We start from the raw sequence: 11,569 nt of genomic DNA on the forward strand, positions 1-11,569 counted from the left end.
AATCATTTTTCACTTTCCAAAGTTTGGCAGCAGCAGCGCATCGTGAACAGGATCGTCTCAGCTGGTCTTTAAACTATTAAAGGCGTTGAGCAATCTAATCGTCCTCGCTTTGCTTACCTGGGTGAGATCCTGATCCGTCAGCAGATGCAGCTCTCGTGGTTTGAAGCAGTTCTGACATTTGCTTTTGTTGAAGAAGTTCGCCTGGAATTTCCTACATGGGTTTTCTTTAGCGGCAGACATGATATTTCTCCTGTTTTTTTAAACTCTCTGGGGTCGTTTCTCTGCAGGATCTTTAATCAGCAGCGCAGTTGTAATCCCGCTGGTTTCTTCTGAACCTCTTCTATCTCAACTTAGAAAAAGCTCCGGCACTCCGACGCATTTTCGAGTACCAGAAAAAAAAAAAAGGAAAAAAAAAAAAAAGAAAGAAAAAAACCCAGAAAAAGCCCAAACAGGAGTTGAATTGTTCGGGACGAGGTTCAAAGCAAACGCTTCTTTTGTCTGTTTGTCTGTATCCAATTGCTGCCTCTCGATAAATAATTAGCTGCCATCAAGCCAGCCTTCTTCTCATCACCGGGCGGTGATGAAGCGTTTCGGTCCGCGGTGATGAAGCGTTTCGGTCCGCGGTGATGAAGCGTTTCGGTCCGCGGCCTGCGACCACAAAGCGGAGCGGCGAGAAGGAGGCTAATATCCTGTTAGCTCGCCAGCGGGTTTCCAGATCAATACCGTGACGGCGTAAACCCACAACATTAACATTTGCACAGTTAGCACCTTCAGGTTCCGGACCGATAGTGTCCTTTGAGTAACAGCACGATACCGCGTGAAGGAGCCAACCCGAAAGACAGCCTGCAGCCGGACAGCAGACTCCGATCCCCGCCGCAGCAGTCGGTCCACGCGAAGTTCATCCAGCGCTCCTCGGCTCGGCTAGCTAGCGCGCAGATAGGCTGGCTAATGAGACGCTCTCCTGGCTCCCGTCTTCAACTGGACTTTTAAAAAAAAAAAAAAAGAAGAAGAGTCGGCCCCCCAAAAAACAACAAAAACAACGCTCCCAGTGCTTCTCTCCCGGGTAGAAACGCTGCACGCAGGGCACGCAACCTCTCGGCCAGTCACAGATGGCAGAAGCCGTGTTTCGGGGTTGGCTCCATAACGAGCCTGGTTGGGAGAGAGAGGGAGAGAGAGGGAGAGAGGACACGGGCTCCTGGAGATCTCGGGGGTCTCGCGATAACTGCTCACTGTCGCCGCCCACAGAGAGAACACGGTTATTGAACACTGGCCAGTTCACAGATCAACTTTTAATTATTAGTAACTTTACCAATGGCCTGTAAGTTGTGAAAATATCGGGAGGGGGGGGGGGGGGGGGGGGGGAATGAAACCATTTTCACATTTTAAACTCTTTATTTTTATTTTTTTTTTATAAAAATGTGCAATTCGATAGCATTGTAAAAGTACTCAGTTACAAATAAAAGTCCTGCATTCAAATTTTAGGATACTTCAGTGTAGACAGTGGTGGGAAGAAACTTAGTATATTTACACAAGAACTGTACTAAAGTACTATTATGAGGTACTTGTACTTAACTCCATTTTAATATAGCTTTGTTCTTCCACTCCACTACATTTCAGAGGGAGATGTTGTACTTTTTACTCCACTACATTTATTTAACAATTTAAGTTTGTCATCTCCACCAAATGGTGATTTTCCCTCTGAAACTTCTCACATCGTTTCATTTCAGTAGATGTTCAAATGATCTCACCAAAAATCAAAGATCACAGAAAAAGTCAAAAAAACTGACAACAGATTGGTTGATCTGAAACTTCTTTCCTCTCTCAGTAATCACCTCAAACTGTAAAGTAGTTCAAACTAGCTCAACCTTTTCACAGTGCTAAATTAAAGGATCTGAACGCTTCTTCCACCACTTCTGTACAAATGTTAAAGTAAAATACATTTACATTTAAATTCAAGTATCAAAAGTGCTCATGAAGCAGACAAAGGCTGCTGTTGCCTATATATATATATATTATAATATGATAATATGTTATTAACTATTTTACTATCACTGATAAATTATTCTGTTGTTGTTGTCGAGGTGGGAAAGTCTAATGACATTTTCTGTCCCTCTTAATCAAGTTTTTTTTTTTAATGTATTAATAGCAGTGTAATTTATCAGTTGTACAAAATGACTAAATAACTGGCCTCAAACAGCAGTACAATGCAAACATTTGGTGAATCTGACACTCGTGCTCCATCCCTTCATGCTGGCAACAGGGAAACATGCCTCAGATACTGTGCATATGTGTGTTTATTAATGGCCAAGTCAAGCGGAGGCTATTATAAGCAGCAGGTTCCAGTGGACAGCAGCGGGTCGGACACACAGAGGAAGAGAGCTTTGTGAATGGACGAGGGACACAACGGGAGGAGAAGGGCCTCTGTTACCTAACTAAACCCAGAGAAACACAACAGCCAGGCCTGCTGAAGGATTAGCTCCTTGTCCGTGCTGTAAGTGAACCAATAATAACACAGATTACAAGTGTGTAGGTGTGTGTGTGTTGTGTCTGTAGATGTGCTCTCCCAAGCTGGCTAACCTCAATCATGTGTCAGTCCAAACATGGGGCTGAGCTGGAAATGGGATGTCTGGAGTCACCAGGAGTTTTAATGTGGATTAAAGTATTTTCCCAAGTAAAGCAGGACAAGTAAGGTCATTCATCGTGGATAAATGTGAGTCTCCCTGGTTGCCCCCCTCGGGGTATCCTATGAACATATCCTGGTGATGACAGAGTGTTAAACATTCTGTGGCGGCACCGTGGCCAGAATATATTTAGCTGTTCTCCTCAAACTCACTTTACATGGTCAGTGTGTTAGCCCAGCCTCCAGGCTCAACACATTTGGAGCAGAAAACCAAAGATTGTGCGATTGTCACAGTCAAAACGGATACAGCGCTAATATGTTGGCCTGTAAGTGTCTTTTGATGTGTGAACACTGGACAGTACAAATGCCCAGTTTACAATCATCCGGCATAATAAAGCACTAGTTTTTGGGAAGTATTTTTATTAGTATTTTCAGACAAGAGTTCGATGAGAGGATAAATACCCCTCATGTTTTTACAGAAAATAGGAAACTGGATGAGCACACTGATTAAATTAGTTTAGCACAAAGACTGGAGGCAGAGGAAACAGATTGGCTCTGTCCTAAATTACTCAAATCCACCTACTAGCACCTCTAAACTTCCCTAATTAACATTTTACATCCTGTTTATTTCTTAAAAACAAAAACACGTGGTTTTCCAATTCACATAACATGAGTAATTTGTGAAATTTAGATGTGCTTCCCTCTGTTTCCAGTTTTCCTACTTTTTTGTTTATTTGTTTATTCAATCTTTATTCCAGAACAAAAACATGCAGCTATATATGTACAAAAAGATATCAACATAAAATACTGACTATTTGGAGTTATACATAATAATAAGAAAACATGGAGCTTAGCTAACTGGCTGTTCTCTTCTCATACGTCTCGTATGAGTGGTGTCAGTCTCAGCTAACTCTTGGCAAGAAAGCAAACATGCTTACTTTTTAAAACCAACTTCCAACTACTGCTTTAAAATGCACATGCAGCCGTACCATAGGTTGGAACTTGACCTATATTTTACCAGCTGTGTCGACTGGGAAGGACACATGATACAGAGAAGTGTCCTCAGGTTTACTTCTGTGTCGTTGTGGAAACACATTTAGGAGGTTATACTGCCTCATACATGATTGCTTCTGACAGATAGTGCTGAATTTGATCAACACAGACTGTTTACCTGAAAGGCACTGATGAAATCATGATTAAAAACAAAACCCTTTTTGGTTTCTGTGATTGAATCAATACCAAACACTGAAGAGAAGCTTTAGATAAAGAACAGAGTTTAAAGATTTTCAGCTTTCAGAAATTGACGTTTCCTGCACTGACTTTAAATAGGATTAACATGTTGTTACCGACACTGTGATAGTTTTAAGCCACACTTTGGGAGACATAAACCTGATCCGAGTTGTCCTGTCAGCACAGACTGCTGACTCTGCTAATGCAGGTCACTTGGTGTGCAGTTATTCCCCCCACTGATCACTCTGCTTTCTCCTCTGCAGAACATGGGCCTGCCGTCAGTGATGGTGTTACCCCTGCTGATCATCGTGGCAGCGGGGGTGTACTACATCTATCATGAGGTCATGCAGTTCATGTCCAAGTCCTTAGTGCGAAACAAAGTGGTGGTGATCACCGATGCTGTGTCCGGGGTGGGGACTGGTAAATGATCCGACTTGTGTTCTTAATATTTAACTTTACTTTGATTGCCACAGAGGGTTTGTTTTCACCTTTGTTAGTTTCAGCACAATGACACACAAAAGAAGATTCAATGACATTTCAGCAGCGATAAGAGCAATTTATTTAGATGGTAAATGAGAACCTTGGATTTTTGTCATTTAATTATTATTGTATAAAAGGCAAAATTTTATTAATTAATGGAGACAGACAAATCCCCTAAATTTGAATTTTTAGCATGCAGCCAGTTAGCTTAGCTTAGCTTAGTTTGTCTTGGCAGCGTGAAGAAGCCTAATTCTGTCCAAACATTTTACACTTGCACATGAAATCTAAAAGTTCTGAGACTCTTTCTGATGCACACAAACCAAGCAGAGCACAGTACTGATCACTGAGCAGAGGGAAGCAATAACTGTCATGAGTAATTTGATTAAGATCAGCACCTGTGTTAGATGTGTTTTGGGACCACTGGTACATGTGCATTTATGATTTCATGATGTACTTGATTGAAGAGTGTTCATCACATTTCGTGTCAAAGTGGAGAAATCAGCAACAGACACTTGAAATGCTTCAGAAGGCTCGTGGCCACGAAGCCATGAGCTGGGGGAAGAGTGTTGAGTTCCCTTACAGAAACAACACATGAGTTTCCCATGTAGTCCACATGGGACACAATTGATCACATGTATGACATGTTTACCACATGATGCAACATGTGATAACATGGGGGAAAATATATGGAAAAGTTTTCATGGGAATCTGCATTGACTTCACACCTTATGCTATAAAAAACACATTTCTCATGGGTTTCACATGTGTATGTTGTCATGTGATCACACGAGTTTTTGCACGTGCAATTCATGTGTTTTCTTCTCTGAGGGTTGCTTTGCCTTACACTGCTCACAGTATTACATAAACCTGCATTACAATATATAATTTTGATCAGTGAGTTTTAGATGGGCTGTTAGGCATGTTGTCTTTATTAGGACAGAGCCAGGCTAACTTTAAGTCTTCAAGTGAAGCTTAGCTCATCAGCAGCTGGCTGTCGGCCCATGACATACATTTTCTCATCTAATGGCCAACAGGAAGCCCATCAAGTCTATTTCACAAAATGTCAAACAACTCCTTTAAATGAATTGATAGTTATTCAGCATGTTTTCTTCTTCCTGTTCAGAGTGTGCCCATCTCTTCCATAAGGGTGGCGCCCGGCTGATCCTGTGTGGGACGAGCTGGGATAAGCTGGAGTCTCTGTATGACTCTCTGATTAGTGACGCAGACCCCAGAGAGGTGAGGAAATAAAATAAATAAGCATGTGTCAGAGTAAACTCTTATGAGCCAACACCATTAATCTGTTTATATGGTGGCTGAATGACAAATCCTTCACTATGGCTGCTCCAGTAAACACGACCTCATGTCTATTCATTTATGCTGGAAACTTTGGCAGTTCTTAACCCTCCTGTTGTCCTCTGGTCAAAATGACCTGCAGCTGTGTTCAACCAAGTTCTATTTTATTTTCATATTTTTTGGGATCATTGGTGACAAGGAGGCTGTGAGGGTTTCTTTAAAGAATGATGACCAATGGTCCCCAAAAAATATAAAAATATAGAAATAAAATAGAACTTGGTTGAACACAACTGTGGGTCATTTTGATCCAAGGACAACATGAGGGTTAAGAGAGAGCAAAGTCCTTTCCATACCACAAAAGTCTGTCAGATAACCAGCAGGAATGAACGTGTGACACTGACATGACACGGTGGGTTTGAAGTGTAAGAAAGAGCATATCAGGTTCTGTTCTTGTTTTTATCGTGATCCTGCTCTGTCACCACCTCCCAGATCAACACTTCCTCTGGTCAACACAATAGCAGGATGTCCTGTCTGACAGCACACTGTCCTCCATGTGTCTTCTGCATACAGAGCTGAGCAGATGTGAAGACAGGAAGAAAAGCAAACATCTATGTATACAGCTGACACAAAGCAAATTAATTTCTGTTTACAGTTGGTTACTTGTTTTCCTTGGGATTATCATTGACTGGCGGTCAGAGCTCACTTACCTTTCTTGTCCCACAGCTGCATCTACAGGCCCTCATGTGCCTATAGGCCCTAGATGTTTGCAGTCTATTACTGCCAGTGATGCCAAAACAGCTCCGTTTCCCCCTTAACATCTTTGTCACACTGTAAAAAGATATTTTAATGTAATAATGACATATTTCCGAGTTACCACGTACCAAATTATTTAAGAAATCTGTCTTTTTATAACAATCTATCATTTTTGCACAAAAAACATCTTTAAACCTGTTAATCTAAAGTTATTTAAAAAAAAAAAAAAAAAGGCAAATACTTGTTTACATTACATGACATTTCATTTAGCTGATGCTTTTATCCAAAGTGACTTACAATAAGTGCATTTCAACCATGAGGGTACAAAACCCAGAACAACAGGAATCAAGAAAATACAATTTCTTCAAGAAAGCCAAACTACAAAGTGCTATCAGTAAGTGCCATTTTAACATGTACTGATAAAGCTTTATAATATACTCAAGGTGAGAAATGAGGAAAATACAAATTTCACGTTGTTTAAAGATGTCAACAAAGACACAAAAATACTCTTAAGTTGATTATTTTCTGACATATTTAGTTTGTGAGCAAGAAAAGGTGTCATTAAGTAACTATCCATAAGAGCAAAAACTTAAATTTTACAGGTTTGTTTTTGAACAGATTTTAAACTAATAATAATTAAATTTTGGACAGAGACATCTGTCCTTCTGGTTTTTATGCTACACTAAGATAATCACCTATCTTAATATTTATCTTACGGACATAAATATGGTATCAATCTTCTAATCTAAAGAAATCCCTGAAACGTGAAATGTATTGTTTCTTCTGACCGGGACCAGGACATATTGTTCACACAGTGAAGTAACACTTGTCTCTCCCCAGACGTTTGCCCCTAAGCTGGTGATCCTGGACTTCAGTGATATGGACGTCGTAGAGGACGTGGTGGTGGAGGTGATGGAGTGTTACGGCTACGTGGACGTGTTGATCTGCAACAGCAGCATGAAGCTGAAAGCCCCAGTTCAGAGTGTCTCTCTGGAAGTGGACAGAAACATCATGGACATTAACTACTTCGGACCAAGCACTTTGGCTAAAGGTGGGCCGGATGTTGCTGGAAATCACCACCGAACAGGCCGTCAGTTGTATTTAATTGTCTGTTCTTAATTATATTAATTCTGATATGTCTGAATAATGCGGCAGGTGTTCTTCCAGCGATGGTCTCAAGAAGATCAGGACACATAATCCTGGTCAACAGCATTCAGGGCCGACTGGCCGTCCCGTTCAGAAGTTCATGTGAGTTGCCAGCAAGAGTCACTGCGACCTTTGTGATGAAGTGTCGCGTCATCATTCAGTTGCCAGTTCATTGGGTGCATCCAGCTAAAACAAATGCAATCTAATACAAGAGTCTTAAAACATATCTTCTTTTGTGTTGGTTCAACTGAATGATCATTTTGATTACTGACAGGTGTTTCTATTATTTTGTCCACCCTATTTATATCAGTGATAATCTAAATAACATTAAGATCTTTCTAAACTGAACTTGATAACCTTCAGGAAGGGAAGCTTTATTGCATAACTGTTGTATTAGACTACATTAGTTTTAGTCCCTAAAAGACTGGTAACTGAGTGCATATCAATGTATATATAAAGTATTTATATGTATATGTTAGGGGGGTGTGATAACATACAAAATCAATGTGAGCATGCAATTCCTTTATGATTAAAAAAACAAACATAAGCAGGGACCACATTAACTGTTGTGTCAAAAAGATAGTATCAATATGTTATGGAGTCAAAAAAGTATTTGAATTTGGATCTACTTTCTACTAAAGAAAGAGTCTCTATGGAAATCGTTGGTTACATGAATTGTACAGACCAACAGAGCAAAGATTTCTGACAACCTCCCGAGCTTTCAAACACATTGGTCTTGTTGTTCTCACAGTATGTTGTAACACACAAGAATGCTTCGAGCTTACAAGACAGTCAATAATTAGACGAAGTATGCTCTTTGCGATGTTTGGAATGAGACGTCTTTCTGGGTTGATCACACCTTTTCTGTTGGATGAATGTGTGTGTTTGTGTTGGTGTCTGTCAGATGCCGCGTCTAAGCATGCGGCGCAGGCCTTCTTCGACTGCCTGCGGGCCGAAGTGGAGGAGTACGGGATCGTCGTCAGCACCGTCAGTCATACTTTCATCAACGTCTCCGACCTGCCGCCAGTTAGGGAACACGCCACTAAAGTCAACGCCCTGGCTGCATGTGAGTAAAATAACTGGTTTGATGTCTTGAGGAAGCTGAAAGAGTAAAAATACAAAACAAATCTTTACACATGCGCAAAGACTTTCAGTGTTCCTTTCACTGTGGTGCATGGTTGAATCTAAATCTGTCTTTTTTCCACAGTTGTTAGAAGGCAGTTGACCCATGGCGTGCGCCCGTCAGAGCTGGCCAATGAGATTGTGCAAATGGTGAACAGGAAGAGGAAGGAGGTTGTGCTGGCCCACCCCATCCCCAGGGTGGCCCTCTACCTCCGCTCCCTCGTCCCCCCCTTCCTCTTCGCCGTGCTGGCTGCTGGAGTGAAGGATTCAGGGTTGGCTGAGCAGATGTAGGACGAAGGCAGAGAGAAAATGGAGTCATACAGATGTGGAATAAGGCAAATGATTGTTCGGAAATGCCAGATGTGTAAATGTATGTCCCGAAGGCTTCAGGCTGTCGCGTAATAACCAGAAAAGCACATTGTAAGCTGAGATGATACAAGTCTTAAACTTTGAAACAAGACGAAGATACAAAATCATCTTATAAAGTTGATGTGGCTACTGGAACAGGAAACAGTTGCCTACTTACACACTCAGCAAACTCAGAGCAAATTTATAATTAGAAACGTGTAAGTCCAGTGTTCATTCTTGTTTTAGCTCTGTTTTGGTCTCCACCATATCCTGAGAAAAATATCTGGCTCTATGTTTACTAACTAGTTGCAAACCTTGTGTGTCCGCTGCTTGATGACAGGCAGGTGTAGTCAATGTTTTAGGTCATCCCACCGCTGCCACTCTTTTACAGACCTTTGTTATTTAACTGTATAAACAGCGAGTTAATCCAGTGCTGGCGCAACACAATGTTAAAGTGGCTGCACTCTCACAAAATAAAATAAAACAAAATTCAAATGAAATCAAGGCTGACCTGGGGTGATCCGAAATATTGATAATATATTCAGTGTTGCATTTCATCAATAAGAGCTGGTCAGATCAGAAGAATCTCAAACTGGATGTTTAGTGTCACTCGAAAACCCTCTATTGTAATTATTTGTTTGTGCTGTTTCACTCTTCCATGTAAAAAGAAAACAACTGAATCTTTTTGTTTTGTTTTCTTCTTTATTGCACTTTGTTTACTTGATAAATGTTGCGTATGGATTGACTTTGAGGAACCTGTGATGAGAAGAGGAAAAGGAACGATTCTGATTAACAGCGGGACAATTAGGAAGTGGAGGAGATGTCGACAAACAAACAGCAAATCAAAGAAATGTAACAAATATCCATCTTCATCAAATATGCAACTCACCATGAATCATATTTACTTGATCAGATTAAATTAGTGTTAGAATTTGCAGGGATTTACAGGCAGAGGATGCAGTGCCATATGTGCTGCAACATTTGCTTAATGTCTGTAATGAAGTGTATTTTTTACATACCTTAACTTTATGGAAAGACAGAAAGGCCATAAGGATTTGAATGTTATAAGCATCTGAATACCTGATTGTAAAATGTAACCACTATAGTTGATCATCTATTTTTATCTCTTTATCTGAAAAAAATCATAGTAATTATTTTTTATTTCAAATTTTGAGAACTCAACTTTCTCTTTTTTACAGTGTAGGAGGCAAAAGAATATGAAGGTTTAATCCAATGCTATACAACATATTTCCATGACATAAATTCTTAGAAAATAGCACTGACTGCACATTCAAGATGAAGAGTGGAAGGAAAAGAACATAAATCTACAGCCTCTCATTTCTTGTGGGGAATGGAAAGTGTTTTCTTTTTCATAACACCGGTAAAATCATCAGGATCTCTTAAATGTTAACATTCATAACCCACCTCAGATAAATCCCCCGGGAAGACATACTTCAAGAAATGGAGTCCACAATTACATTTTTGTTTATAATAAGCAATATTACACTGTGATAGACTGGCGACCTGTCCAGGGTGAAACCTGCCTTTGCCCAAAATGAGTTAGGATAGGCTCCACCCCTCCCCCCTCCCCCTCCCCATGACCCTGTTCAGGATAAATCAGGTATAGATAATGGATGGATATAATATTATACTTTAGGTGATAAATGTTGCGATAAAGGATGGACAAAAGAGATGAGACTATGAAGAATATTAAGACCCACTGCTTTGAAATTAATCTTGAAAAAAGCGCTGCAAGTAACATGCTCAAGATAAATTGAAGCAATTTTATGTATGGGAAAATGACTTATGAAGTAAGAGCATTATTTCATTATATGAAAAAAGATTGTCTCTCACTGTTCCTTTTTATTCTATATTATAAAAATGATTTAAAATTGTTGCCGTGTAATTAATGCATACATTTTGCAAAATGGATTAAAGAATTTATTAGTTTTTCTGGATAACAATAATAATGATAATAATAATATAAGGTCTATACATAATATCGAATAATGTAAACTTAAATAAAAAAATGTAGATAAAACAGTGGATGGAGTGTTGAAGGCAACACATTGATATAAATGTAAATATTGTGTTTAACTCATGGCACATTATGGGACAGCACCTGTCTGGAAAAAAAGAAAAAAAATAGAAAGAAATATGAAAAAGTCGTGCATCTACAGTATCTGTATATACAGTATTTATCTACTCTATCTATAGATAAATATATACATAATCTGCTGCGTTGTAATCATGCTGGGGATAAACTAATGACGCACAGTATCTGATATAAATATAGTGTTTTATGATGAAAATGAAGGTACTTCTCTGTATGTCCTCTAGGTGGCAGCAACATATTGTTGTGTTCACTATTGTGAAGAACCTTTTGCTGACCACATCACACAAAGGACTGTACTTTTGTTTAGGACCAAGTGTCCCAGTATTTATTCTGTTCAGATATGAACTAAATCTCCTGATGTCTTAGTTATTAAATGTGTGATTAATCGATATCAAATGGTTTTGGTTATGGTTTCACTGATTTCTTCTAATGCTGCAATAACTGCTTATGTAGAGCAAATA

General features: G+C 39.7%; 2 protein-coding genes across 4 annotated transcripts in view; one reads left to right on the forward strand and one right to left on the reverse strand.

Moving 5' to 3' along the window:
• The window catches only part of mprip (myosin phosphatase Rho interacting protein), a 42,071-nt gene extending 40,930 nt beyond the window's left edge, over positions 1-1,141 (reverse strand). For all 3 annotated transcript variants that reach the window (XM_069156223.1, XM_069156221.1, XM_069156222.1), the window contains exon 1: positions 118-1,141. In XM_069156223.1, the coding sequence (XP_069012324.1) occupies positions 118-240 (123 nt within the window). In that variant the 5' untranslated portion in view covers positions 241-1,141. The remainder of the gene's footprint in view (positions 1-117) is intronic.
• Positions 1,142-2,342: 1,201 nt separating this feature from the next.
• On the forward strand, positions 2,343-9,672 carry dhrs7cb (dehydrogenase/reductase (SDR family) member 7Cb). Its single transcript, XM_069156224.1, has 7 exons — positions 2,343-2,491; positions 4,114-4,270; positions 5,454-5,566; positions 7,217-7,427; positions 7,532-7,624; positions 8,427-8,588; positions 8,730-9,672. Exons 2-7 carry the CDS (start codon positions 4,117-4,119, stop codon positions 8,933-8,935), a joined length of 939 nt encoding a protein of 312 aa, XP_069012325.1. The 5' UTR covers positions 2,343-2,491; positions 4,114-4,116; the 3' UTR covers positions 8,936-9,672.
• Positions 9,673-11,569: the final 1,897 nt, after the last annotated feature.

The sequence above is a fragment of the Embiotoca jacksoni genome, unplaced genomic scaffold, assembly GCF_022577435.1.
Source record: "Embiotoca jacksoni isolate LCO1_2020_lvr unplaced genomic scaffold, fEmbJac1.0.p SCAF_20, whole genome shotgun sequence".
NCBI lineage: Eukaryota > Metazoa > Chordata > Actinopteri > Embiotocidae > Embiotoca > Embiotoca jacksoni.

Coding starts and splice junctions, on each gene's coding strand:
- dhrs7cb (XM_069156224.1), top strand. CDS start 4,117: ATGGGCCTGCCGTCAGTGATGGTGTTACCCCTGCTGATCATCGTGGCA. Junction 5,567..7,216: donor GTGACGCAGACCCCAGAGAG/GTGAGGAAATAA, acceptor GTCTCTCCCCAG/ACGTTTGCCCCTAAGCTGGT. Junction 8,589..8,729: donor AGTCAACGCCCTGGCTGCAT/GTGAGTAAAATA, acceptor TTTTTTCCACAG/TTGTTAGAAGGCAGTTGACC.